Below are 25,682 nucleotides of genomic sequence, written 5' to 3' on the forward strand. Positions count from 1 at the left end.
AGTCTTGGTTCTCTGTAAATACAATTTTAAGACCATTTTACCCTTCCAATTAAAACAAGTGAACCACTCCTTCCTCAATCGAATGAAATAACACACCGCCACCATTCAGCTCTGCAACCCCTTTGCAACCATCATTAAAGTGCTCTTCAACCGATGAAGCTCGCAACCATCATCGAAGTTGTAGATTTCACAGATCCGAAATGCTCTCAGGAATTTGACCAGATATCGAATTCTCACTGGAATCTCTCCCGTTAACAGATTATGTGAAAGAAACAACGATTGTAAGCCCTTCAACTCTGTAATACCCACTGGTATTTCACCTGAAAACCGATTGTCAGAGAGGTCAAGAAGTACTAGACCAGATTTTTCTGTTGTTGCTGCAATTTTACTCGGTAGAAGACCAGAGAAATCATTGGAACTCAGGTCCAGAACAAGTAGCTTCTCCGACAATATGAATCTCGGCGAAATGTCATATTTCAGGCTATTGAAGGAGAGATTGAGCACCTTTAAACCTTGCAGAGATGAAATGCAGGTGGGAATCCCTCCGACAATGGAGTTATTTGCGAGATTGAGGACTGTGAGCGAATCAACTGAAGTAGAGAAGCAAGGAATCCCTGAAACAAATGAAAAATAAAAGAGCTGAAATTGTATCTGGCGGAAGTCACCAGATCTGATTTGAACTTGGATATGGAACTCATGATAGAAGAGGATTCGGGAGGGGAGACTCTTAAGGTTTTAAGTTGCCTTCAAAGGGGCTTCCTTCTCTCCAAATCTCAGATCCAAAGGAACATGCACCAAGGAATTCAAACTCTCTGATTAGGTCTGCAAGTACCGCCGAGAAATAGGACTTGGAATGAAGCTTTAAGATTAAAAGAAATTAGGAAGAAGAAGGGCAAGAAATAAGGAGCAACGTAAAGGGAGTAAGAGAGAGAGGGAGAGACTGATAAAAACGAAACCTCGGTGGACAAGATTATTTTGGCCTCATCTCTCTAAATCTGTTCTGTTTCTATCACCAAAAAACCGAAAGGCCGAAAATGGAAACCGCCTCTGGGTTTCTGCCTTCCCTTGTTTTTTCTCAAACATAAAACAAAATTTCGTATAAATACCCAATAAAACTCCCTCTGATTTGAAAGTAAACCAAAAACCCTCTCAAAACCATCTCCCTTTCTTTATGTATGTATTATCTGTCTCCAGATTCATTCCAGAATACAAAATTTTTAGCACCCATCTTCTTCTTCTGTTCTACCCTCCTGCTGGTTTTTAGTTTGATTTCTTTGATCATTGGTCGTTGATTGATCACCACCAATGGAAACCAAGGTTGGTAACATCGATTTATGCAAACCTACCTTATAAACAGGGCCGAATCCACCCTCTCCGAGCTTGTGATCAGAGTGAAAATCTCTGGTTGCTGCAACTAGGGTTTCTAGAGAGAATTGATTCTGTTGCTCACAGGGTAAGAAATCGTTTAAAATTTTCTTTTGTCCCGGTTAAATCATGGGTTATTGACTCTGTTTGTGAAACCTTCTCCCTTCAGTGACTGATCTTGATCAATTTAATCGTGGGTGTTTCAACTACCTGTTTGATTGATGGGATCTCCCTTCTCTACCCAGTTAGGGGGGAAAAATTGAATGCTTCTGTGTTGAAATTCTGAACTTTAGCTGTTTAGAAAGTGGTCGGTTGATGCCGGGCTGCTTTATCACCGGAGTAGGTCTCTTCTTCAGAAGACGGTAGGTTGGAGTGGATTTTCCAAGGTTGTGGGTGAGTGTGAGGAAGAAGAAGGGTTTGTGGGTATTTTAATTGAAAGGGTAGATTAGGTACTTCACCCACTAAAAAGGGCAGAATTGTTTTTTAAAAATTATTAAATAGCTGACATCACCACTTAACAGTTCTTAACTAACGGTAGGGGGTCTGTGTGGAATTAGTTTGGTAAAGTAGGGGGTGGCACTGATATTATGGTAGTTTGGGTGTGCCTTAAAATATAGGCAAACGTCAGGGGGTGGCGCTGATAATTCCCCTTTTCAATTTATTGACGAACTTGATTTGTTACCTGATCCCAATGATTTCGTTAAGCATATAGAGCTGAGTTGGATATTTTCAAATATTCTTTTAATAGCATTTTTAATCCTCATGATCTTTGAAAGAATTTATTAAAATATTAAAAATAGAATTCTGGAACAGATTTTCTGTGTGACATAAACCCCTATATCCTCTCCTCCTGTTATAAAGCTCTTATTCTATATGTTTATAGTAATAATCTCTTTAGGACCAACTTATCCAAAAAAAAAAAAAAAAAAATCTCTTTGGGACCAGCTTCTATCTCTGCATCTGTTTGTCCTATTTGAATTTGGACTTTTATGATTGCTCATGGATATGCTGTTATATCTGATTTTCTTGTTATTTGAGGAGTGGAGTTATGACCTAATTGTATATTTATGCAGGCTTTGCCAGTTTTCACATTTGCAAATCAAGCAGGTCTTGATATGCTTGAGACAACCTTGGTCGCAGTGCAAGACATTACTCTTGAAAAGATATTTGATGATCATGGGAGAAAGACACTCTGCTCAGAGTTCCCACAGATAATGCAGCAGGTTCAGCTCTGGCCCTTTGATAAGCAATATCTAATTTCCCATATAAAAAAGAAAAAGAAACGGGGATGTAAATTTCAACAATTTTATGTTCCACAATATTGAATTAAGCACTTTAGTAGTTTAGTTAAATGCCTCCTGTGGTCTTAGGCTGTCTTTTGCCACCAAGAAAGCCAGGAACTGATGAGGTTTGCTTGGCTGAAAAGACAACACCGGAAAATCTACTAGAAAACCCAGAATCACAATGAAACAATACTTGAGAATATCGGGCTGAAATTAGACAGTGTTATGTCTCTCGATCCATTCATCCGATGGGGCTGAAACTTGGGTTAAATGGAGGTCCTAATGGGTAGGCTATGTGTCTAAAATATCAAGGCAAACCAACGGTTGAATTAGAAGATACAAGCAAGAACAGAATATAGGAACTAAGAAAAAATAGAATTAGTAACTTGAAGAAGAAGCCATAACTCATAATCTGCTGGTCAAATACATGTCAAATTCTTGTCGTAGGTAGTGAGGAAGGGAGAAAAGATAATATCAAAAATCAAAGCCCATCCAATGGCTGGATTGGGAGAAACAATATGACAAAGCCACTGTTAGAATACAGAAAAACAAGGGGTGAAACTAGTCGTTGAGGAGTCTTGATTCAAGTTTTTTGAAGTTTCGAATTAGTTGATGCAGAAGGGCTTTGCGGTGGACGTTTGCCTAGGGTTTGATGGTAATGGAGATTTGAATCGTGTGGGAATGGTTCTTTGGTTGGATGCGATTCAAAATTCTTGTCAAGAAGGAGTTCTTTTTGAATTTGGTGTCTTGATCGTGAAGGGCCAATCCTTGTTCGTGAAGAGTTCTTTGGTGGTGTGTCTAGATTGAAGCCATCGTTCCAGCCATCATTCTCCAAGATTTCTGGTTTTCTCAATTCCATTCCAAATTCATCATTACCCTATCATACCAGCCATCATTCTCCCATCATCCCTTACCATTACCATCGTTCCAGCCATCATTCTCCAAGATTGCTTTTCTCAATTCCATTCCTCATTCATCATTACCCCATCATACCAGCCATCATTTCTCACCATTATCTCAGGCATCATTACGACATCATATCTTATTCCATTGTCTCTGTAACGCCCCAAAACCCGAAAAAACGGATTTCGAGTCGTTAACTCAAATCAACCTGCTAATCCTCAAAGCAACACAATGAACACCTAAGATAAAATTTCATCTGAACAGTCATTAAATTTAAAGCCGAAATAAATATCCGAGTCCTCCAAAAGAGAAACATAACCAATGTTCCAAAACCAAATAAACTGAAATAGAATTAAAGTTCAACATAGACTATCCAACTCCAGGAACATAAGGTACTACTCTGAAGATAACACAAAAAAATTTCTCTTGGGCAAGCTCTTCCAAATCACTCCCACTCAAACCACTCTTCCCCAAGATTCTTTGGCTACATCTACGTCCTCATTTCAAGCTTGGCCAAAGCCCTCATCTGCAAAACATCATATTCTGCCTGAGTTTTGGAACTCAATAGGCTACTTTATAAAGAAAAGAAATGCTTGAGAAGATATGATATCAGTGGTACATGGACTAGCTGAGTAACAAAATGTAATGTATGCAAGTGCAAATTTTTACATCTATAAATTTTCAAAATACGATACTCCTTAATTACATTTCAAAAATCCAAATCAAATGACAACTATACTAATTTCCATATAGCCTGTCTATCAAAGGGGCAAAAGGCCAATGAAAGTTTCCCACGATAAAATATAACATCTCATTTCAAAGCAAGGAGATTACATGGGAAAATTTTCTTATATACTTATAGAGATGGGCAAAAATCACCAAAATAACTAGTGGTACAAGTATAGCCCACTAGACTATTTTATTAATACGGCACGACTACTAATGCCGGGTTCCTTACCCGTCATAAGGTGGTATAGGACTTGCAAAACAATTTAGTTTCAAAGGCAAAGGGCTTTCACCTCCCATACCGTCGTACGGGGTTTCTAGTGAGAAGCAACAAAAGGGACTCTACCGGTAGGACCATAATCCATCTTTTTGGGCAACCACCCCCAAGGACTAGTAAACTAGCCCCACTGTCGGCTCAAAGTATTCTCAAACATAATGGAATAAGCAATAGAGAATCTCATTAAAATAATCGCATAAGACTAGACTCCAAAACGGAATTTAAAACCCCATATTAGGGTATTAAATAGTTGCATGACATAAAATCAAAACAGGATTTTAAAACCCCATAACAGTATATGAAATTAAAACAGTATTTAAAAAAACACCATAACAGTATATGAAACTAATACAGTATTTCAAAACACCATAACAGTATATGGACTAAACCAGTATTTTAAAAGACACCATAGCAGTATGTGAAGTTAATACAGTATTTAAAAAAAAAAACACCATAACAGTATATGGACTAAACCAGTATTTTTTTTTAAGCATCATAACAGTATATGGAACCAAAACAGTATTTTTAAAACTCATAACAGTATATGGAACCAAAACAGTATTTTTTTTAAGCAAAAAAACAGCATAGCAGTCTTTAAAACAAAAATTTTTAAAATACATGAGATGAAGCCAAGACAAGGTATAAAAGCAATATTAAATAATTTCATAGGAATGAAGCTAGATCAGATTTTTAAAGACACCATAACGTACAGTTTTTTTTTTTTTTTTTTTCTTCCAGATTTGTATATAACTCTAACCCATTAAAACCCTTAGCCTATGAACACTGAACCCAAGCAAAACCAAGACAAGAACCTTAGTTTGGGATAGGGAACCTACCTCCAACCAAGCCAACGTCCTCACTCCTCTCTTCAGCCGTGATTCTTCTTAGCCCTTCTCTTCTCCTTTTCCAATCTTCTTTGGCTCCTCTTATGTTTGAAGTCTTCAGGCCAAGATGGGATGATAAAAGATTTATCCTCTGTAAATAAGACCCAAAATCCCATCAGAAATAGGGAAGGAAATCAGTCACGATCCTTCCCCCCTTCGTCTGTTTCCCTTTTTTTTTTCTTTCCTTTTCTTTTTTTTGTTCTTTTTTTGTTCTCCACGGTCCCTCAATGGATCAGCCAGCGACCCATTTGGCTCTCGGGTCAAGCCCAAGATTTGGGTTGCTACAGTCTCCCTCACCACAATCGTTTCCTCATGCACTTAATTACAATCCAACACCTTTACGTATTTTTTTTCTAGTCGGTGCAAGGCAGCAAAGAATAACTCTAGCCAAGGCAATGGCCATGGCCGATCCTCCTCCCAGGGAGGATCGTCCTCCTGATCCTGCCCCTTTCGTTGCGACATCTGGTAGTGGTGGAGTGCGGGCTTCCTTCGCCAGTGTTGTTTCCAAGTCTTATGCTTTCCAGCCGGCCTCTGTTGATATCAAAGATCCTGTTTCCCATCTCAGTTCTCCTGCTATTTTTTTCTCTAATGAGGAAATTTATCGTTCGGAAATCCCCTTTCAATTCTCCCTTATTGCATAATGCGCATATGACCGCCCAATGTTGTTTGACGTTGATGAAATATGAGAATGACTTGTATCTTATGGGACATAGGCCAGCTTTATTTATAATACGGAGGAGAACTTTCCAGAATATGAGTACAAGACATAAATACCCCTATGACATAGATATGACATAAATACCCTTGTACCCCATTTTACAACACTCCCCCCTCAAGTTGGTGCATAGATGTCACACATGCCCAACTTGCCAATAATAGGATGAAAGACCTTGGCACTAAGACCTTTTGTAAAGACATCAGCCAGTTGTTCGTTGCTAGGAACAAAAAAGCACACTGATGAGACCCGAATCCAGATTTTCCTTGATGAAGTGGCGATCTATTTCCACATGTGTTGTTCTGTCATGCTGAACTGGGTTGTGAGCAATGCTGATAGCTGATTTGCTGTCACAATGGAGTCGCATAGGAAGAGCAACAGGGACAGCCAAATCAGTGAGGAGACGCTGAAGGCAAAGAAGTTCGCAAACACCATGGGCCTGCCATTGCCTTGAATTCCGCTTCAGCACTAGACTTTGCAACAATCGATTGCTTCTTGCTCTGCCAGGTGACAAGGTTACCACCGACAAAAGTGCCATAACCAGAAGTAGACCTGTGGTCATTGAGAGATCCTACCCAATCCGCATCTGTATAAGCCTCAATGCGAAGATGATCATGAGGGGCAAATAGGATGCCACGGCCTGGAGCAGATTTGAAGTACCGGAGAATACGTAGCACAACATCCATGTGTGAAGAGTATGGGTCATGCATGTACTGGCTAACCAAGCTCACTGCATAAGCGATGTCAGGACGGGTATGGGAGAGATAAATTAAACGTCCGACTAATCGCTAATAATTGCCTTTGTCCACGGGATCACCTTCCTTGCTCACCAAATGGGAATTAATTTCAATAGGAGAGTCAGCTGGCTTGCATCCCAACATACCTGTCTCAGAGAGGAGATCAAGCACATACTTCCTTTGAGACAAGTAAATACCACTAGAGGACCTTGCAACTTCTATACCGAGAAAGTAGCGCAACTGGCCAAGATCCTTGATTTTAAATTCCTTGCCCAGGAAGCACTTGAGCCTAGAAATCTCATCAATATCGTCACCTGTGACGACTATATCATCCACATATACTATCAAAACTGCAATCTTTCCACCTGATTTTTTGATAAATAGCGTATGGTCAGCATTGCTTTGAGAATATCCTGCTGCAACCATAGCTTGATGAAATCTACCAAACCAAGCACGGGGTGATTGCTTCAGCCCATATAGTGTACGCTTTAGCTTGCACACTTTTCCTTGAGTTTGAGGACTCGAGAAACCAGGGGGAATATCCATATACACTTCTTCTTCCAACTCGCCATTGAGAAAGGCGTTCTTAACATCCAACTGTTGAAAATCCCAGCCCAAATTAGCAGCGCAGGACAAGATAACACGAATAGTGTTCATCTTGGCACCAGGTGCAAAAGTCTACTGATAGTTGATCCTGTATGGCTGAGTAAAGCCCTTCGCAACTAGCTTGACTTTATATCGGTCTACTGTACCATCAGCCCTGTGTTTGATCACAAAAACCCATTTGCATGCAACCGTCTTCTTCTGTGGGGGAAGACAAACCAGCTCCCATGTGCTATTTTTCTTCAGAGCCTACATCTCTTTAACCATGGCTGCCTACCACTGCGAATGAGCAATAGCTTCCTGCCAGTTCTGAGGAATAGATACAGAAGACAAAGAAAACACAAAACTATAAAAGGAAGGGAAAAGGGAGTCATATGAGACACTTTTAGCAATAAGATGCAAAGTACAAGACCTAGTGCCTTTACGAGTGGCAATAGGCAAATCAAGGGAAGGATCACGTTTAGAAGAGGGAAGAGAATTACCAGGATCAAGAACAGTAGGATCAGGTCCACCCGGATTAGGTTCAAGAGGTAGCGATTGGTTTGGTAATGTTGGAGCTGTAACACCAGTGTTCTGATTCTGCCCTTTGCGAGTATAGACACGCATTGCTGGTTGAGGCCGAACAACAATGGAAGGAGTCTCCCCCTGCACAGGAAGTTCGGCAGAAACAACAAAGGTGTCTGACATGAGAGGAGGCTGCCCATCTTCAATAGTAGATGTAAGCTCCCCCTGAAGATGAGGCACCGAATAATAGGGCTCAGTTTCATGAAAGACGACATCCAAGGTAACAAACCAACGCCGAGTGGGAGGATGATAACACCGGTATCCCTTTTGAGAGGTAGAATACCCCAAGAAAATACACCAAAGGCTACGAGGATCAAGCTTCCCATGAGGATGGTGGTCTCTAGCATAGCAAACACACCCAAAAATTTTTGGAGAGACAGAGAAAGCCGCAGAACCCTATAAAAGATCCTAGGGGCAGCGGAAACCAAGGACCTGAGAGGGCATGCGGTTGATTAAGAAGGCTGCAGTGACAACAGCATCACTCCAAAAATGTTTAGGGACATTCATCTGGAATAGTAAGGATCAAGCCACCTCCAACAAATGTTGATTTTTTCGTTTAGCCACACCATTTTGAGCCGGAGTGTCGACAACTAGTCTGGTAAAGTATATCCCATGTGAGAAAGGAAGGCCTGAAAGGAAGTGTCAAAGTATGCCCGAGCATTGTCACTCCGAAGAACCTTAATGGTGGCTCCAAACTGAGTCTGAACCATCTTGTGAAAGTGCTGAAAACAAGAGAAGGCCTCCCCCTTGGCACACATCAAATAAACCCAAGTAGTACAAGAACAACAGTCAATAAAAGTAATAAACCAGCGGTGCCTAGTGACAGAAACAACCCGAGACGAGGCCCGTCTCGGGTCTAGGAATAAGACCCTAGTTTGAGTCATATCAGCGGTTGTTTCTGTCACCGTCTTTTGTTCCATCAGTGGGTTGATAGGTTTATTCCTTGCTTTAATTCTTAGTCTAAACCCTGGTTCCATCAGGGATAAACTAGCGGTTTTAGAACTTAGGCTGGAACAAGGGTTTAGACTAAGAATTAAAGCAAGGGAATAAGATCGAGTCATATCGGTATAAAACTCGATCTTATTCCCTTGCTTTAATTCTTAGTCTAAACCCTAGTTACAGCCTAAGTTCTAAAACCCAAAACCCAGAGATCGATAGGTTAATTCTGCCCTAATTTTGCAGAATTTTCAAACCTATCCAAACCCTGTTATTTTTATACAATAATAACCCCGTAGACCTGCCCAACAAAACCATATAAACTCTATTGTCATTACCTCACCCTAACCCTAGTTTTACCCTACATTACCCCATCCTACTCCAATTGGCTAGCACTGTTAGAGATCCTGATCCACTGGTTTCTAGTGGGAGTTAATCCTATCTAGACTACTATTTAAAAAAAAAAAAAAAAAAAAAAAAAAAAAAAAAAAAAAAAAAAAAAAAAAAAAAAAAAAAAAAAAAAAAATGTCGTCCTAGATAGGATTAACTCCCACTAGAAACCAGTGGATCAGATCTCTAACAGTGCTGGCCGATTGGAGTAGGATTGGGAATTTAGGGTAAAACTAGGGTTAGGGTTAGATTTTGGTGGTAAGGTTTATATGGCTTTAATGGGCAGGTCTAGGGGGTTATTATGGTATAAGAATATCAGGGTTTGGATGAATTTGAAAATCCTGCAAAATTAGGGCAGAATTGCTCTATCGATCTTTGGGTTTTGGGTTTTAATGGTGTGTGGTGATGAGGGGCTTAGAGAAGGAATGAGAGGCTGAAACTTGGATCGAGTGTAGAGGGGGTTGATTAAGGAATTCGATGGAAATTTGGAGAGGATCAGGTGGCTGGAACTTGGTTGCTTGAAAACCAAGCTATGGTTTTAATGGAAAAATTGCAGGTTTACTGGTCGTTAGGGTTTAGTGGATGGAGGGGGTTATAGCTTAGGTCAAGTGAGGGGAATGCTGGACAGATTATGGAAGTTTGGGTTGGAGGATGAGAAGAAGAAGGATTGTTACAGGAAATTGTAAATAGGCAGCAGCTTGGTCGATTGAGAGAAACCTCCTGATCTTCACTATACATGGAGTCGCAGTAGTCCACCCACCCCTTCCACCTTGAGATCCACAAGGATGCAAGCACTCAGAGAGCAATCAGCAGCAGAGCAGCAAAGCTAAGAAGCAGAAATTTTTAATAATGAACTGTGGGGGAGCCTACCACGATTGTGCATATTTATTAATCAAGGCTTAAGCCAAATCCTACTTAGACTAGGACTCGTAATCCAAATCTGATTCCTAATTACTAAACAAATCAATAGACTTGTAATCCAAATCTGATTCCTAATTACAAAACAAAGCAATCCTCCTATTAGAAATCGTGAAGGGGTGGGGACTTAACAACTCAAAATAATTAAAAAGGTAAAAGACTAATTTGCCCCTAGACAATTAAAACACTTGAAATAAAACTAAGTATGGGAAAACGCTCCAACGAAAAAACAAAACAACAGCCAAATTCAAGGCTTCTTCTTCCTCCTAGTGCTTGGACCTGCATCAGCTCTCCCCGGCTTAGAAACATTCATCTCCGATGAATGGGTGAAGGCCATGTAGCGATCATACAACTCGGGATCAAGCTTCTTGAAGTCGTCTGCAAGGATCCAAGTACTGTCCTGGCGAGGGCGATCTTTCCATTTGACAAGGAAAGAATGGTACCCTGGGCCATGTCGAGTGGTCTTGTGCATATCATCTAGGACCTCCTTGATCACATCTTCAGTAGGTGGCTTGAGTTGGGGCAGCCTCAACATATGCTCCGAATCACCATCGTCTGAGTGATGTCCCATGTACAAGTAGAGATCAGCCACATTAAATACATTGCTTATGTCTATAGCAGCAGGCAACTCAGGAACATAAGCATTGGGTCCAATCCGTTTCAGCACCTTGTATGGACCCATCTTCTTTGGATGGAGCTTATTGTTGACACCAGGTTGGTGTCTCTCTGGATTCATCCTGACCATGACCATATCCCCAGGCTTGAATTCAACAAATCGGCGATGCTTATCAGCACTAGCTTTGTAATGATCAGTACTGAGTGCTATCTTCCTTCGAACATCAGCGTGCACCTCGGTGATGTGGCGGAGGAACTCATCTGCTTCCACACTTACCCTAGCTTGAGTGGGTAAAGGGATAAGATCAATGGGACGCTTGGGTTGTATGTCACACCCCGGCCCGGTTAGTGAGGGCAAGGTGTGACCGAATGCCAATTGGCATTCAATTGATCCCCCAGGATCAATTAGTGCAGTACTCCATATCACAGTTCATAAAAACAATAAATCATTGCAGCGGAAAAGAATAAACAGTAATAATAACAATAATAATAAAGGAATTAGATGATAACTGAGTATTTATATTAAGCGAAACCTGTGATACAATATATAGTTCTCAAAAAGCACCACAAGTACAAAAGTAGAACAGTAACTACATATTATATTTCGCAAAAAGTTTATAAACACAAAAAGATTAGCCTGCTCCATCAGGCCAGATCAAGTAAACGCATATGCCTCGCATTCGCAGAAAGCTTCATGAACTTCAAACTTTTGCACCGCACGGTCTTCCTCGGTGTGGAAGTCAGAAGCAGTAATATCAACATCATCTGGTTTCTCAAAACCAGCAGCACTATCTGAAAAAGAAGAGGTACCACAGGGTTGAGTTCCACTGAGCCCAGCAAGGGAAACATGCAAACACAAGCGTATAGTCCATGATGCGTGACCTATATCTAAGAATGCTACTAACATCAATGTCTAGGTCTCATGAGGTATAAATGCTACTGTAGTAGGTATGATATTCCCAGTCACAGAATGAACTCATTGATCTTCCTAAGAATACCACTCTACTACGGTGGGGACCCGCTAGTTCCGGAATATACACATCAGACCCCGACGAACCCCCAGTGATAACCCTACTGTTGTTCCCATTCCGGTATGTACTCATCAGACCTGGGATAGTGAATGACATTCCTGTATTAACCCTTCAGACCTGCCACGAGTTATCCAACACCTTTACCCCTGTTGGCAAGGGTTGTAGCATTTGGGTTAATGATAGCCTAACCAGATGCATTTCTAAACATGATGTCATATGAGGCAGCGATAGATAGTAATTTAGAAGTCCAACATCATTTCTCAACACATCACAATAGATCATAGTAAATGTAGGCAAATGCAAAAAGGAGATGACACCTATAACATGCATACTTCTAATGCAAAGCAAAAGCTATAAAATCACATGAATATACTACTAGGATGATGGATGTAAGTGGCAGCCAACATAAATAATAATTAAATAAGAAACATTCCAAAGAAATCAGAATTCCCTTACCTGTACTGGAGATTATCCCTAGACAAATAAAGCTCCAATACACACAAATTACCCCGCCACTTGATGATTATTAGTCCCTAAATAACCAATATATAACAAATGTTAGCCTGTTAGGTCTAATATAGTCCTAGGTAAAAGCCTAAGGTACCCAAGAACCCAAACCAAGCCAAAAGGTAGAACCGGATTCAGAACTGGCTGAATCCGGTTCACTTTCCAATGACTGTTTTAGGATCCAAAATCCATAGATCATTCAATTATGGGGTTACCTTCCCAAAATTAGTTTAGGGCTTTGATAGATTACAACAATTGGAAGATTTTGACCCATTTGCATGTAGGATCAAATTAGGGTTTCAAATAAAATTTTAATAAATATAAATTCTGCAAATTTTTGAGAAAATGGCTGAAATGAAAGAAGGAGATAAGGGATTGGTATTACAGCCTGATTTTAGTAACCTATTAAGCTATATCTAAGTCTTAAATGAGGATTTTATCAAAAGCCGTCTAAACTATTAGGTCTAGGCTGAATTAGGTCTTAATTCTAAGAAGAAATCAGCATGACATATAGAGAAAAGGTTGAGAAATTGGGGATTTGGGGTTGAAGGTTGTTCCTAGGACAATAGATTGGTTAATTAGGTCTTCAATTTAGGGTTTTGAACAACCCAATCTAGGTTCATCCATTAGAAAAAAGAGAGTAATTTGGGAAAAACAGGTTCAGGTTTAGAGGTTTTACCTGAATTGAGAGGATTCTTGATGATGGCAGCCCCAATTTCCAATTCCAATGGAATCTCAAGGTTGGAAGAGAGTAATCCCAGCTTTCCTTCTCTTTTCCTTAGTTTTCTTCTAAGCTCCCAAGGCTGGAATTGATTCTATTTGGTGTAAAAATGAAATCCTAAGCTAAGGATTTCTTATATATAAAGTGTACTAAGGGCTGTTTGTTACTTATTAATTAAAATAAGTTTTTAAAAATGTAATTTCCTAAACTGTTTTTAAAGTAATTTAATTACTTAATTCAAGTTTTTAAGTTACTTAGGATTTTTAAAGATCATGGAAGTGGGCCCGGGTATGTTGGCACCTAAGCAATCTAGATCTACAAAGGGGTGTGGGTCCCACTAGGTGAAAATTACTATTCTGCCCCTAGTACAGTGATTAAACAAGAATAGTATATAAATATATATACATAGAATGGAATTCTTACCTATATACCGGCCTAGTATATAATGAGGTTCCGCATATGCTCAACCCAGCATGTCTGGCATAAGAAATTGATATGCTGGAATCCGGCAGGATTTTCAGACTCAAGGATAGCTGGCTGTCCTGGCTCCTCGGAATCCTCCATAGGTGTGTCAAAGAATTGCTCTGAATCCACCACCGACGCAGCCCACAACATAGAGGCAAGCATAGACACAGACCCAGAACCTGTAATCACACAAGTTCGAAAAAGTTCAAATTAGAGGTGGGTTTCACACTCCCCCAACCTTATAATAAATTCCGTCCTTGAAATTTGACATACCTGGTAAGTTAAAAAGATAAGGATATCTTTCTCGCATCACGTCTTCCCGCTCCCAAGATGCCTCACCAGGAGAGTGATTACTCCATTTGACTTTAACAAAAGAGATGGTACGGTTCCTCAGATTATGTTCTTTCCTATCAAGGATTTCTTCTGGTACCTCCTTATATGTCAAATCAGCAACTAGCTCAGCAGGTTGCTGCGGTAAGAGGTGCGTAGAATCTGGTATATATTGCCTCAACACAGAGACATGGAAGACATCATGTACACCTGCAAGTGATGGAGGTAGTACTAGCTTGTAGGCCACTGCTCCAGCTCTGGCTAGGATCTCGAAAGGATTAATGTACCTTGGATTGAGCTTCCCTCTTTTACCAAAGCGTACCACTCCTTTGGTTAGAGATACTTTCAGGAAAGCCTTCTCTCCAACATTGAACTGTAAGTGCTGTCTTCTCTTATCAGCATAGCTTTTCTGTTGAGACCTTAGTTAGTAAGTTCGGAAACGGCAATTGAACGGGAACGGATACGTACGGCAATTAAACGGACTAGACGGTAATAATACTTTTTAAAAATCCGGCTTCATAAAACGCATACGGTAATAATACGATACGCGTTTAATACGTGTTTAATATGGCATAGATGGCAATAATACTTTTAAAAAAAGGGGCATATATTCATTATATAACATGCATTCACCACCTAATTAATAGTTAAAGTTGACTAGTTGGTCACAAGCACAGGAAAATTACCAAAAACAAAGGGATTCGGTGAATAAGCTTACCTGGTGAGCAATTCAGAGATGGGGTGACTCGAGAGGATGGCGGAGCGATCGATCACCATTGGCAATGCGTTGGATCTCATGGGTGATGACTGGTGTCTTTGATTTTAAGGTTTACCAGTGCATTTTCGGTCAAGATCGAAGCCAAAACCTTCTCTTCGATGGGCGTTCTTGGGTGGCAGCGGCAGTAGCGTAGGCAGAGAAGTCACGGTAATGGAGATGTGGAGGATGATTGGAGATGGAGGGGGGCTGCCGCTGCTGTTTGCCTTCTAGGGTTGGACTTTGGAGTGAAATCACAAATCGCAAAAGAAGGGAAAGTGAAATCGTGAAAAAATTCTAATCTTTTGGGTTTTTTTTATTTTTATTTTAAACGTTAGGGTAAAACTTAAAAAGGATAAAACGTATAATACCCGAATTATACGAGTATAATACTCGATCGGTTAAAAAACGCTTTTTTTTATTTTATAAAAATACGATAAAGTGCGGGGACGGGAGTATTATTCGTTCAAAAGTTCGGGTACGCGTATAATACGCGTACTTACTAACAAAGGTCGAGACTGGGCAACCCTGATCTTTTCTTTAATAAGATCAACTTTCTCACAAGTAGATTGAACCAGTTCTGGACCCAGAATGCGTCGCTCACCAACTTCATCCCAATACAATGGGGTGCGACAAGTTCTCCCATACAATGCCTTGAAAGGAGTCATTTCAATAGATGCTTGGTAGCTATTATTATAAGCAAACTCAACCAGGGATAGATGCTCACCCCAGCTGCCACTCATCTCTAGTGCATATGCCCTAAGCATGTCTTCCAAGGTCTGAATTGTTCTTTTTGATTGACCATCTGTTTCAGGGTGATGTGCTAAGCTATGGTTCAACTTGATACCCATTGCACTTTGCTGAGTCTTCCAAAATTTTGATGTAAATCTGGAATCCCTGTCTGACACAATATCTACTGGCACTCCATGTAGTCGAACAATGTTATCAACATACAGCTTTGCCAACTTATCCACAGAATAAGTGATCTTCATAGGAATGAAATGGGCTGTTTTTGTTAGCCTGTCTACAACCACCCAGATGGTATCCATACCCTTCCTAGTGTTAGGGAGGCCTGTGACAAAGTCCATTGTAATCTGTTCCCATTTTCATTCCGGTATAGACAAAGGCTGTAGCAATCCACCAGGTCGATGTCTAATAGCCTTTACTTGTTGGCAGGTCAAACACTTGGAAACAGAAGCTGCTACATTATTCTTCATTCCATACCACCACAAGTATTGCTTCAAGTCCTTGTACATTTTAGTACTCCCTGGATGTATAGACACCAAAGACTGGTGTGCTTCTTTCAACACCAAATCTTTCAGCTCATTAACGGCAGGCACACACAATCTGCCTCTGAACATAAGGACACTACTTGGAGTTAAAGTAAAGTCCAAGTCTCTCTGTCTACCTTCCTTGATCTCTTCCATTATCCTTTGAAATTCTTCATCAGAAGATTGGGCTGAAATGATCTGTGCTCTAAGTGAAGGTTCCACAGTTAATGCAGCTAGACCCTTAGTGGTATTTCCCCTCACAAAGGTCATGTCCAGATCCTTGAACTCTTTCACTAGATGCTTGTTCAAGTGTATCATTTCTGTTGACCAGTCTGGTAATTTTCTGCTCAGAGCATCAGCCACTACATTGGCTTTGCCTGGATGGTAGAGGATTTCACATTCATAGTCCTTTACAAGTTCTAACCATCTTCTCTGTCTCATGTTCAATTCCTTCTGAGTGAAGAAATATTTAAGACTCTTATGATCTGTGTAAATCTCTATCTTCTCTCCATAGAGGTAATGCCTCCATATCTTCAAAGCAAAGACCACTGCGGCCAATTCTAGATCATGTGTAGGATAATTCTTCTCGTACTCCTTCAGTTGTCGAGAAGCATATGAGACAACCTTCCCATGTTGCATCCAAGGTTCTAAGACTCGGGTCTCGGTGGCATCTCGGCCAAGCCAGAAACCGAGTCGAGCCGAGATCTCGGCGAGTTGGTGCAAATTTTTTTTTTTTTTACTCGGACCCCCAACTCGGTGGGTTTTACACATATTTTGGGTCTGAAACTTGGTATCCAGCCTATTTCAGGCCATTTAAACACAATGGCATGCCCAGATTTGCTAAAAAACAAGTCCAAATATGAGTTTTACTTTGGACCATAGGTTGGTAGGCGACGAGTCGTACTAAAAGTCTAAAACAACCTACTCTACATATAATTTAGTAAAACTTAGCAAATTAGCAATCAAAACATTCTAATTAGTACATATCAATCAAAACATTCAAATAAAAAGTACATTACATCAATGTTCACTGAATTTGTTACATAAAATATGATTGAGCAATTAATTCATCCCCATATTGATCCACAAAGAATTCCTATGTCATAGAATTGCTGTAGTGTTCCACATAGTGTGACACAGCTGCCATATAAGTCTTCTGATTAACATATGCCAATCTCCCTATCTTAGGGTACATGGGAGGCTGTTGGTATGAGCTGTAAGATCCACTGCTACTGTCATATTGAGTTTGAGGCATGTATGGTTGGTTTGGGATTGGGAATATGTACCCAAAACCTGACCCAGAGCTTTGACTGTCATACTCAGCTACTGACTGCCCAGACTGACCATAGGCACTATAATCAGAACCGGTGCTCTCCTGGCCATAGTCATAGCTATGATGATGCTGAGATGATTGCCATGACTGACGCTCACTAGTAGTATCTATACTCATGCTTCCGAAACTTGCAAGCATGGTGTTCATACTGCTGTCATCATCCTGAGCATCTGACTGATGTGAGTGTTTGAGACCCTTCTTTCTGTTGTATGTTTTAGGGTGGCCACCATGGTCTTGATCTTGAGTGGCATGCGTAAACTGAGACTCACCGGTGAAACGCACAGGGTCCCCCTGCGTTCCCACCTCATACTAGTACTGCTCCCCTCATGACGATCATTATAATAACTGCCACTCTGCATGCCACCACCACCACCACCACCACCACCACCATCACCACCACCATCACCATCACCATCACCACTGTCATCACCACCACCATCATCATCATCAGCAAGAAGTCCTACAGCAGGCTCAAAAGGTTTCGGTGACTTTGCATGTGCACGCCCCTCTTGCGACGACATATACTCATCAACATCAATGCCGGTTACAGATGCAATGGTGGGGTCAGGCCAAACCCCAGGCTGATCCGTATCAGGTGTACCACGATCCCTCACCTACTGGAATAGGGGATCCTCATCGTCATCACAGTCCTCTTGGAAAATGTTGGACAGTTCAATGGGTTCTTTATCATTGGACTCAATTCCTTCACGTATGTGCCTCATCCTTAATCTCATATTGTAGTGCACATACACAAGTTGCTCCAGTCGTTCGCTACTCAACCTGTTCCGCCTCTTTGAATATATCAATGAGAATGTACTCCAGTTGCGCTCACATCCGGAGGATGAAAAAGTTTGTGAGAGCACTCTCACTGCTACCTTCCTCAGGTTGGGTAAACTTGTACCATAAAGCACCCACCAGTCGGCTGCATCACAAATATAGAATAGTAAGAATATGTACATTCTAAAGAGATAAAATTATAATTCATAAATGTAATATCATGCCACCTACCAGGGTCTGACTTTTGTCAACCCTCCACTGCAGCTTGTCGACCGAAACTTGTTGAGGCCTCTTTGAAGTATTTGATCTATTTTCAATTTGAGGCATTAGTATTTCTTATTTAATAATTACATTCATAAACTAACTACCAAAGTACCAAAGTCCCATACTCTCACCTCATCATTGCAAGCAGATTGTGTCTTTGGATTGAGCTCTAACTTCTCAGTAATAGCTTGAACTGCCTCTAACAATTCTATGTCTTGCCCAAGATCATGGGAGTAGTGATACTTTGGATTCAAATAGTATGCTGGTAAAGTAGACACCACAAATATGATTTGTTAGTGACTTAATGCCTTTGGGTTTTGAATATGTAAATGTAAAAGAGTTATAACATTTAAAGTGTAAAGTATGTTGAACTCACCAGCTTTATGCAATGGATGACTCAAGTGCTTCTCCCACCGCTCATCAATGATGTTAGTGTAGGACTTTGCACTTCAAGGTATAGCAGATTAGTAGCTCTAACCATTTCCTTCATTTTTTGGATGGCAACATAAATGTGGGTCAAGGTAGGTTTCTTCTCTGTATCAACCATCCTCAGTACTACTACCATTGGCTCTAATATGACAACCACTTTCCCCAAGTCCTTCCAAAATCCATCACTTGCAATAGTCTGTTGTGCTGCCTTTGCATCTTCTGACTTAGAACCTTGTCAACCAAACCATTGTTCACTTGCAAACATAGATCTCAGACCTATCGCCTTAGTCTGAAAGCTCTTCATTGCAATGTAATTGGTGGCAAATCGAGTGACACCAGGCCTCACTAAATCTTCATTGCATTTCTCCCTCAACAAGGCTAAAGCATAAGAATGGTTGTACGCAAAAGTTATCACTTGTCTTACCCTATTTACCACACCCGCCACCAAAGTCTTTTTCCCCATGTCCTTTAGCATTAAATCAATACAATAGGCTGCATATGGGGTCCAAAAGAGCCGGATCCTCTTAGTCTTCTTATTCATCAACTTCTCTCCAGCCTTTTTAAAGTTGGAACCGTTATCCGTCACAATTGGATAACGTTCCTTGGTCCTACCTCCTCCACCACTTGCTTCAACTCCTTATACAAGTATGATGCATCTTTTACATTATTTGATGCATCGATAGACTTCAAGAATACAGTCTTTCCGTTGCAACTCACTATGAAATTTATGATGGATAGTCTAGTAGGTCCAGTCCATCCATCAACCATAAGAGTAACCCTATATGTCTCCCACGTTGGCTTCAAACTATCAATGTAATCTTTCAGCTCCTGTACCTCCTGAGGCAAATATACATTGTATAATTCATGTGGAGAAGGTCCCTTCCATCCTGCACCAGCCCTCCCTGCAGCATCAAGGAATGCATTATAGTATGTTCCTTGTGCTACATTGGCTGGAATGCCATGGTAAAGCATGAACTTGCTGAAGGCTTTTCGTGCTTCCTCTTGTTTACCACCAAATATTTGTGGGATGGTTGGCTGGTAGGCATCTTGTTATCTAAAAGTTGTGAGATCTTGCTAAAAAATGGGTTCTGGAGCTTGTACTCGTGGTCGGGTTGGGGGTCGTGGTATATTTCTTGTCCCAGTGCTTTTCCTCCTCTCATCTTCTTGCACTAGTGCAGCTGAGCCAGATCCACCAGCTCTTCTTGCTTGCTCATATGCTCTTATATTATCAAAATAAAAACTTTGTTTACTCTCAGCCAAAGTCTGCTGGTAAATTCTCCATTCAGCCTCTGATTGAAACTCACCAGGTGGAGGTCCAATGTCAGTATCATCTCCGCCACGGACCTCTACACCAGTCCTCTCTAGTACTGCCTCATCAAACTCTTTTTGCATTCTTTCCCTCTCAGCTTTCTTTAATCTTCCTCCTTTCAAGTATTGTACCATTGCCACTTTCACTTGGATAGGAACATTTGGGCATGATGAAACATCCTTGCCTGTACCAGACAAGTGTTGCTTTAACCTAGTGGCTCCTCTAGATAGCAACTTCCCACAATAATTGCATTTGGACTTCTTTTTGTCCGCGGACATGGGGACTCCATATTGCCATGCTATATCAGACATTGTGTACAAAATGTCTTATATTTTACACTGTTACATAAAAAAATATGTATTAATAACCATGGATCACTTAAAGTAAGGTATTCAAGACTTAAAGTAGGCTATTCATAACTCTTAAACGTAATGTCAAGCTACTAGAACTATGAAATAACTATCTCTTATTTATCCCCTAACCTTAGTATTTATTTCTTAATTAAAAATAATATTTTGAATTTTTTTTAAAAATATTTATACCTTAAAGTATAAGAAAAATATAATGTAATGATGTATTTGACACCATTTGAAGTTGAATATTATGTACATATGTTGTACATAATTTTCCATAAGCAATAAGTATTTTTCCTTAATATTATATATATATTTTTAATTTTTATAATATATTTTATTAAATCTAAAAAATAAAATAATTTTTTTAATGGGTGAAAATAAAAAATTAATCCATGGGGCTGTAGAGCATCCCAAGTAGTTTAACATATATGAAAATCATTTTCAAACAATCACTATTCATCCTAGTTTTTTCATTTTCTTTTTTAAAATAAATCATTTATTTTTCCAGAAATTATAATAAAAAATTTAATAACTAAAAAATAAACCCGACTCCATCAAGTGATAGATCGGGCAAAGATGTTTAACCTATATTAAAACCACATGAATCTAACAAGGATTACACAATTTTTTTTGAAAAAAATAGATTTGGGGAAATATTAGAAAATACCTTTGAAATCCTACAAATAGGTGATGATTCTTGGACTGTTGGAGTTGAATCTTCACTTTGGCACTTGAATCTCACTTCAAACAACGCATTCTAGCCAAGAATTGAAAGAAAGAGGAAGAAATTTGAGGGAGAGAGCTGTTTTCCCCTTTGTTTAGAGAGTATGGACAGAATTATCGAGATTTCCGAGTTCTGTCCATTGGCTCTATTTTAATAAAATGGGCACATGGGTCAAAATGGGCACTTAAAATGGGTAAAATCCATGTATGACCCGATATCGGCGAGATATTGAGCTTTTTCAACTAAAAAAATGCAAAAAAACTGCAACGAGACATCACTGAGATCTCGGCCGAGAAAATGTAGTTTTAGGAAGCGTATGGCATCTCGTCTCGGGATCTCATGAAACCGAGAAACTCGGCGAGATCTCACCGAGATCTCGCGAGTTCTCGAACCATGGTTGCATCAATACACATCCAAGTCCTACTTTGGAAGCATCAGTGTACACAACCATCCTTCAGTGCCTTCTGGAACAATCAGAACAGGGGCTGTTACTAGCTTTTGTTTCAGCTCTTGAAAGCTTTTCTCACAAGCCTCAGACCACTCATACTTGGCACCTTTCTTTGTCAACTGAGTCATAGGCACTGCTATCTTAGAAAAGTTTTCTATGAACTTTCTCTAATAGCCAGCTAATCCCAGGAAACTCTTTATTTCTATCACTGATTTGGGTGTCTCCCATTTCACAATTGCTTCAATCTTAGTAGGATCTACTTCAATTCCCTTTGCTGAAACAATATGGCCCAGAAACCCAATTTGTGGTAGCCAAAATTCACATTTGCTGAATTTGGCATACAACTGCTTCTCCTTTAGTCTTTGCATTACAAATCTCAAGTGTTCAGCATGTTCTTCTTCATTCTTGGAGTAAACCAAGATGTCATCTATGAATGCAATCACAAATTTATCCAAGACATCATGGAAAACCCGATTCATTAGCTCCATAAAAGCTGCCGGTGCATTAGTAAGGCCAAAAGGCATCACTAATATAAGAACTCATAATGCCCATATCGAGTTCGAAAGGTTGTTTTATTGATATCACCTTCCCTGACTCGAAGTTGATGGTATCTAGATCTGAGATCAATCTTTGAAAACACCCTTGCACCTTGTAGTTGATCGAAAAGGTCATCAATCCTTGGCAAAGGATACCTATTCTTTGTTGTCAACTTATTCAGTTCCCGGTAATCTGTGCACATGCGCATACTCCCATCTTTCTTCTTCACAAATAATACTGGTGCACCACAAGGTGAGACACTTGGCCTGACAAACCCCTTTTTTAGTAAGTCTTGCAGCTGAGCTTGCAATTCCTTCAACTCACTTGGCGCCATTCTGTATGGTGCCTTGGACAATGGTGCTGTTCCAGGAAGCAAATCGACCATAAACTCAGTCTCCCTTGGTGAAGGTGGACTTGTCAAATCATCAGGGAACACATCAGGAAACTCCCTTACAATAGGTATTTCCGACATAGGCCTAACCTTAGTCTCTGTATCTATCACTGAGACAAGGTATCCCTGGCAACCTTTGCTAAGCAATTTCTTCATCTGAAGTACTGAAATAACTGTCTTCACTGACTTTTTCTTCTTGTCTCCCACAAATATAAACCCTTGTTCTCCCTTAGGCTGGAAAACTATCTTCTTCTCCACACAAATCACATTTGCTTTGTATGCTGCCAACCAATCCATACTCAATATGACATCAAAGTCAGTCATATCAAGTTGGATTAGGTGTGCTATCATTTCTCAGGCAGCAATCCTTACAGGACATGGTTTATACACTGTGTCTAATTCTATTGTCAATCCTGTGGGTGTGCTAACCGCCAAACCACTTGCTAGACTCTTGGGTGTAATTCCCATTCTCTTCGTAAAAGACGGAGACACAAAGGAGTGCATGGCTCCGGTATCAAACAGTGTATATGCTGGTGATGCACAGACAAGAATGGTACCTATTCGACAGAGACTTGATGAATGCATGTGTATGTCACCAAACAATGAACATAAGGAAAAAAAAAATATATGTAGTGTTTATACCTGTAACTACAGTCTGACTTGCCTCAGCTTCCCCAGTGGAGACAGAATAAACTCGACCTTTAGGCTGGTTGCCTTGTTGTTAACGGGGTAGTGGAGGTCTCCGATTGGTACAGGTCCTTGAATAGTAGCCTGTTTGACCACAATTATAGCACTTGGCTTCCTGGCTGGCTACATTTGTCTGAGCTTCTATAGCCTTGATGTTAGGATTTGCATACATTGGCTTAGGAGCTGATGACTCTATAGCCCCTGTTTGAAGTTGAGAAGAGGCTGAGCTGTAGTAAACTGGCTTAGGAAATTTATTGTATTCCCTGTCTGCAAAAGGTACTGATCTCTTGTTAGACCCCATATTAGTCAGATAGGTGTCTCTCTGTTTGTCTTCAATCCTCTTAGCCATTTGTACAACTTCTGAGTAACCCTGAGCCTTATATGTAATCATTACTGTGGCAAGGGATGGCCTCAATCCATCTTCAAACTTTTGTGCTTTAGCCTTATCAGTGTTCAAGTGGGGAGGGGCGAAGAAAAAAGAGTTCTTCGAACTTCTGTTGATATTCTAACACTGATCTGGGGCCTTGAATTAACTCCATGAGTTCAATTTTCTTCTTCTTTCTCACACAAGTAGGGAAATAGTTGCCAAAGAAGGCTTCCTTGAAGATTTCCCATGTTAGAACAGTGTGGGCAGCAGCCAAAATAGGCTTAGTGATCTGCCACCAGACTTTTGCTTTTTGCTGTAGCTTATTTCTTACACAAGAAATTTTTTGTTCTTCATTATAGCCTAAGAACTTAAAGGCTTTCTCCATTTCTTTAATCCATTTAATTGGTAGAAGGGAATCCTTAGAGATTTTAGCAAAAGTAAGGGGCTGGATCTTTAAGAATCTTTCCATTAAGCGGCCAGTGGCATCATTTGCGGGGGCATCAGGAACAGGATGACCCATTGGTGGAACACGAGTTGCAGGGGCAGCTTTTCAGTCGACTCGATAGCTTGGAGAGGGCCGTACACCAGGGTTTCCCTTAGTTGAGCGGGCGAGTGGGTGCAGTGGAGGCTCAGTTGTCAGAGTAGAGATCACACTTTTCGGGGCAGGCACCACTACCACCACCACAGCCATGATCTGATGACTTTCATCCTTAGCCTAGTTTAGCTTTTTGCTTTCTTTCTTTGTAAGGACCATGTCCTCTATTCTGTATTTAGCTAACCTAATGTAACTCAACCAGCATTCCTTGCTGAAATTTTGTATCAAACTACTTGATTTTATATATATATATATATATATATGAAGTTTTTTTTTTTTGTAATTTCTTGTCATTTGTGTTTTACAATCAAGTTCCTTTTAGTTTGAAGCTTTTAATTCAACATTAGGTAGACTCACCTTCGGGTTAATGAGTCTAAGATGCTGTTGTGTTATAATTTAGGCTGTAAACAGGAGTGGAGCACCGTTTGCTCTAATACCACTAAAATGTCACACCCTGGCCCGGTTAGTAAGGGCAAGGTGTGACCAAATGCCAATTGGCATTCAATCGATCCCCCAGGATCAATTAGTGCAATACTCCCTATCACAGTTCATAAACACAATAAATCATTGCAGCGGAAGAGAATAAACAGTAATAATAACAATAATAATAAAGGAATTAGATGATAACTGAGTATTTATATTAAGTGAAACCTGTGATACAATGTATAGTTCAAAAAAGGCACCACAAGTACAAAAGTAGAACAATAACTACATATTATATTTCGCAAAAAGTTTATAAACACAAAAAGATTAGCCTGCTCTATCAGGCCAGATCAAGTAAACGCGCATGCATCGCATCCACAGAAAGCTTCATGAACTTTAAACTTCTGCACCGCACGCTCTTCCTCGGTGTGGAAGTTAGAAGCAGTAATATCAACATCATCTGGTTTCTCAAAACCAGTAGTACTATCTGAAAAAGAAGAGGTACCACAGGGGTGAGCTCCACTGAGCCCAGCAAGGGAAACATGCAAACACAAGCATATAGTCCATGATGCATGACCTATATCTAAGAATGCTATTAACATCAATGTCTAGGTCTCATGAGGTATAAATGCTACTGTAGTAGGTATGATATTCCCAGTCACGGAATGAATTCATCGGTCTTCCTAAGAATACCACTCTACTACGGTGGGGACCCGCCAGTTCCGGAATATACACATCAGACCCCGACGAACCCCCAGTGATAACCCTACTGTTGTTCCCATTCCGGTATGTACTCATCAGACCTGGGACACTGAATGACATTCCGGTATTAATCCTTCAGACCTGCCACGGGTTATCCAACACCTTTACCCCTGTTGGCAAGGGTCGTAGCATTTGGGTTAATGATAGCCTAACCAGATGCATTTCTAAACATGATGTCATATGAGACAGCGATAGATAGTAATTTAGAAGTCCAACATCATTTCTCAACGCATCACAATAGATCATAGTAAAAGTATGCAAATGCAAAAATGAGATGACACCTAT

General features: G+C 40.3%; 1 protein-coding gene and 1 long non-coding RNA gene across 2 annotated transcripts in view; one reads left to right on the top strand and one right to left on the bottom strand.

Moving 5' to 3' along the window:
* The window catches only part of LOC122668042 (homeobox-leucine zipper protein ATHB-15-like), a 72,838-nt gene that overhangs the window by 20,269 nt on the left and 26,887 nt on the right, over window positions 1-25,682 (top strand). Inside the window, exon 17 of the mRNA XM_043864575.1 lies at window positions 2,439-2,588. Coding sequence (XP_043720510.1) covers window positions 2,439-2,588 — 150 coding nt within the window. The remainder of the gene's footprint in view (window positions 1-2,438; window positions 2,589-25,682) is intronic.
* On the bottom strand, window positions 1,351-24,378 carry LOC122668043. Its single transcript, XR_006333893.1, has 4 exons — window positions 24,369-24,378; window positions 11,174-11,180; window positions 7,205-7,213; window positions 1,351-1,445 (listed from the first exon to the last, which is right to left on the bottom strand). It is a non-coding gene; the product is annotated as an uncharacterized LOC122668043 (long non-coding RNA).

Source organism: Telopea speciosissima, chromosome 7 (assembly GCF_018873765.1).
Source record: "Telopea speciosissima isolate NSW1024214 ecotype Mountain lineage chromosome 7, Tspe_v1, whole genome shotgun sequence".
In the NCBI taxonomy this organism is placed as follows: domain Eukaryota; kingdom Viridiplantae; phylum Streptophyta; class Magnoliopsida; order Proteales; family Proteaceae; genus Telopea; species Telopea speciosissima.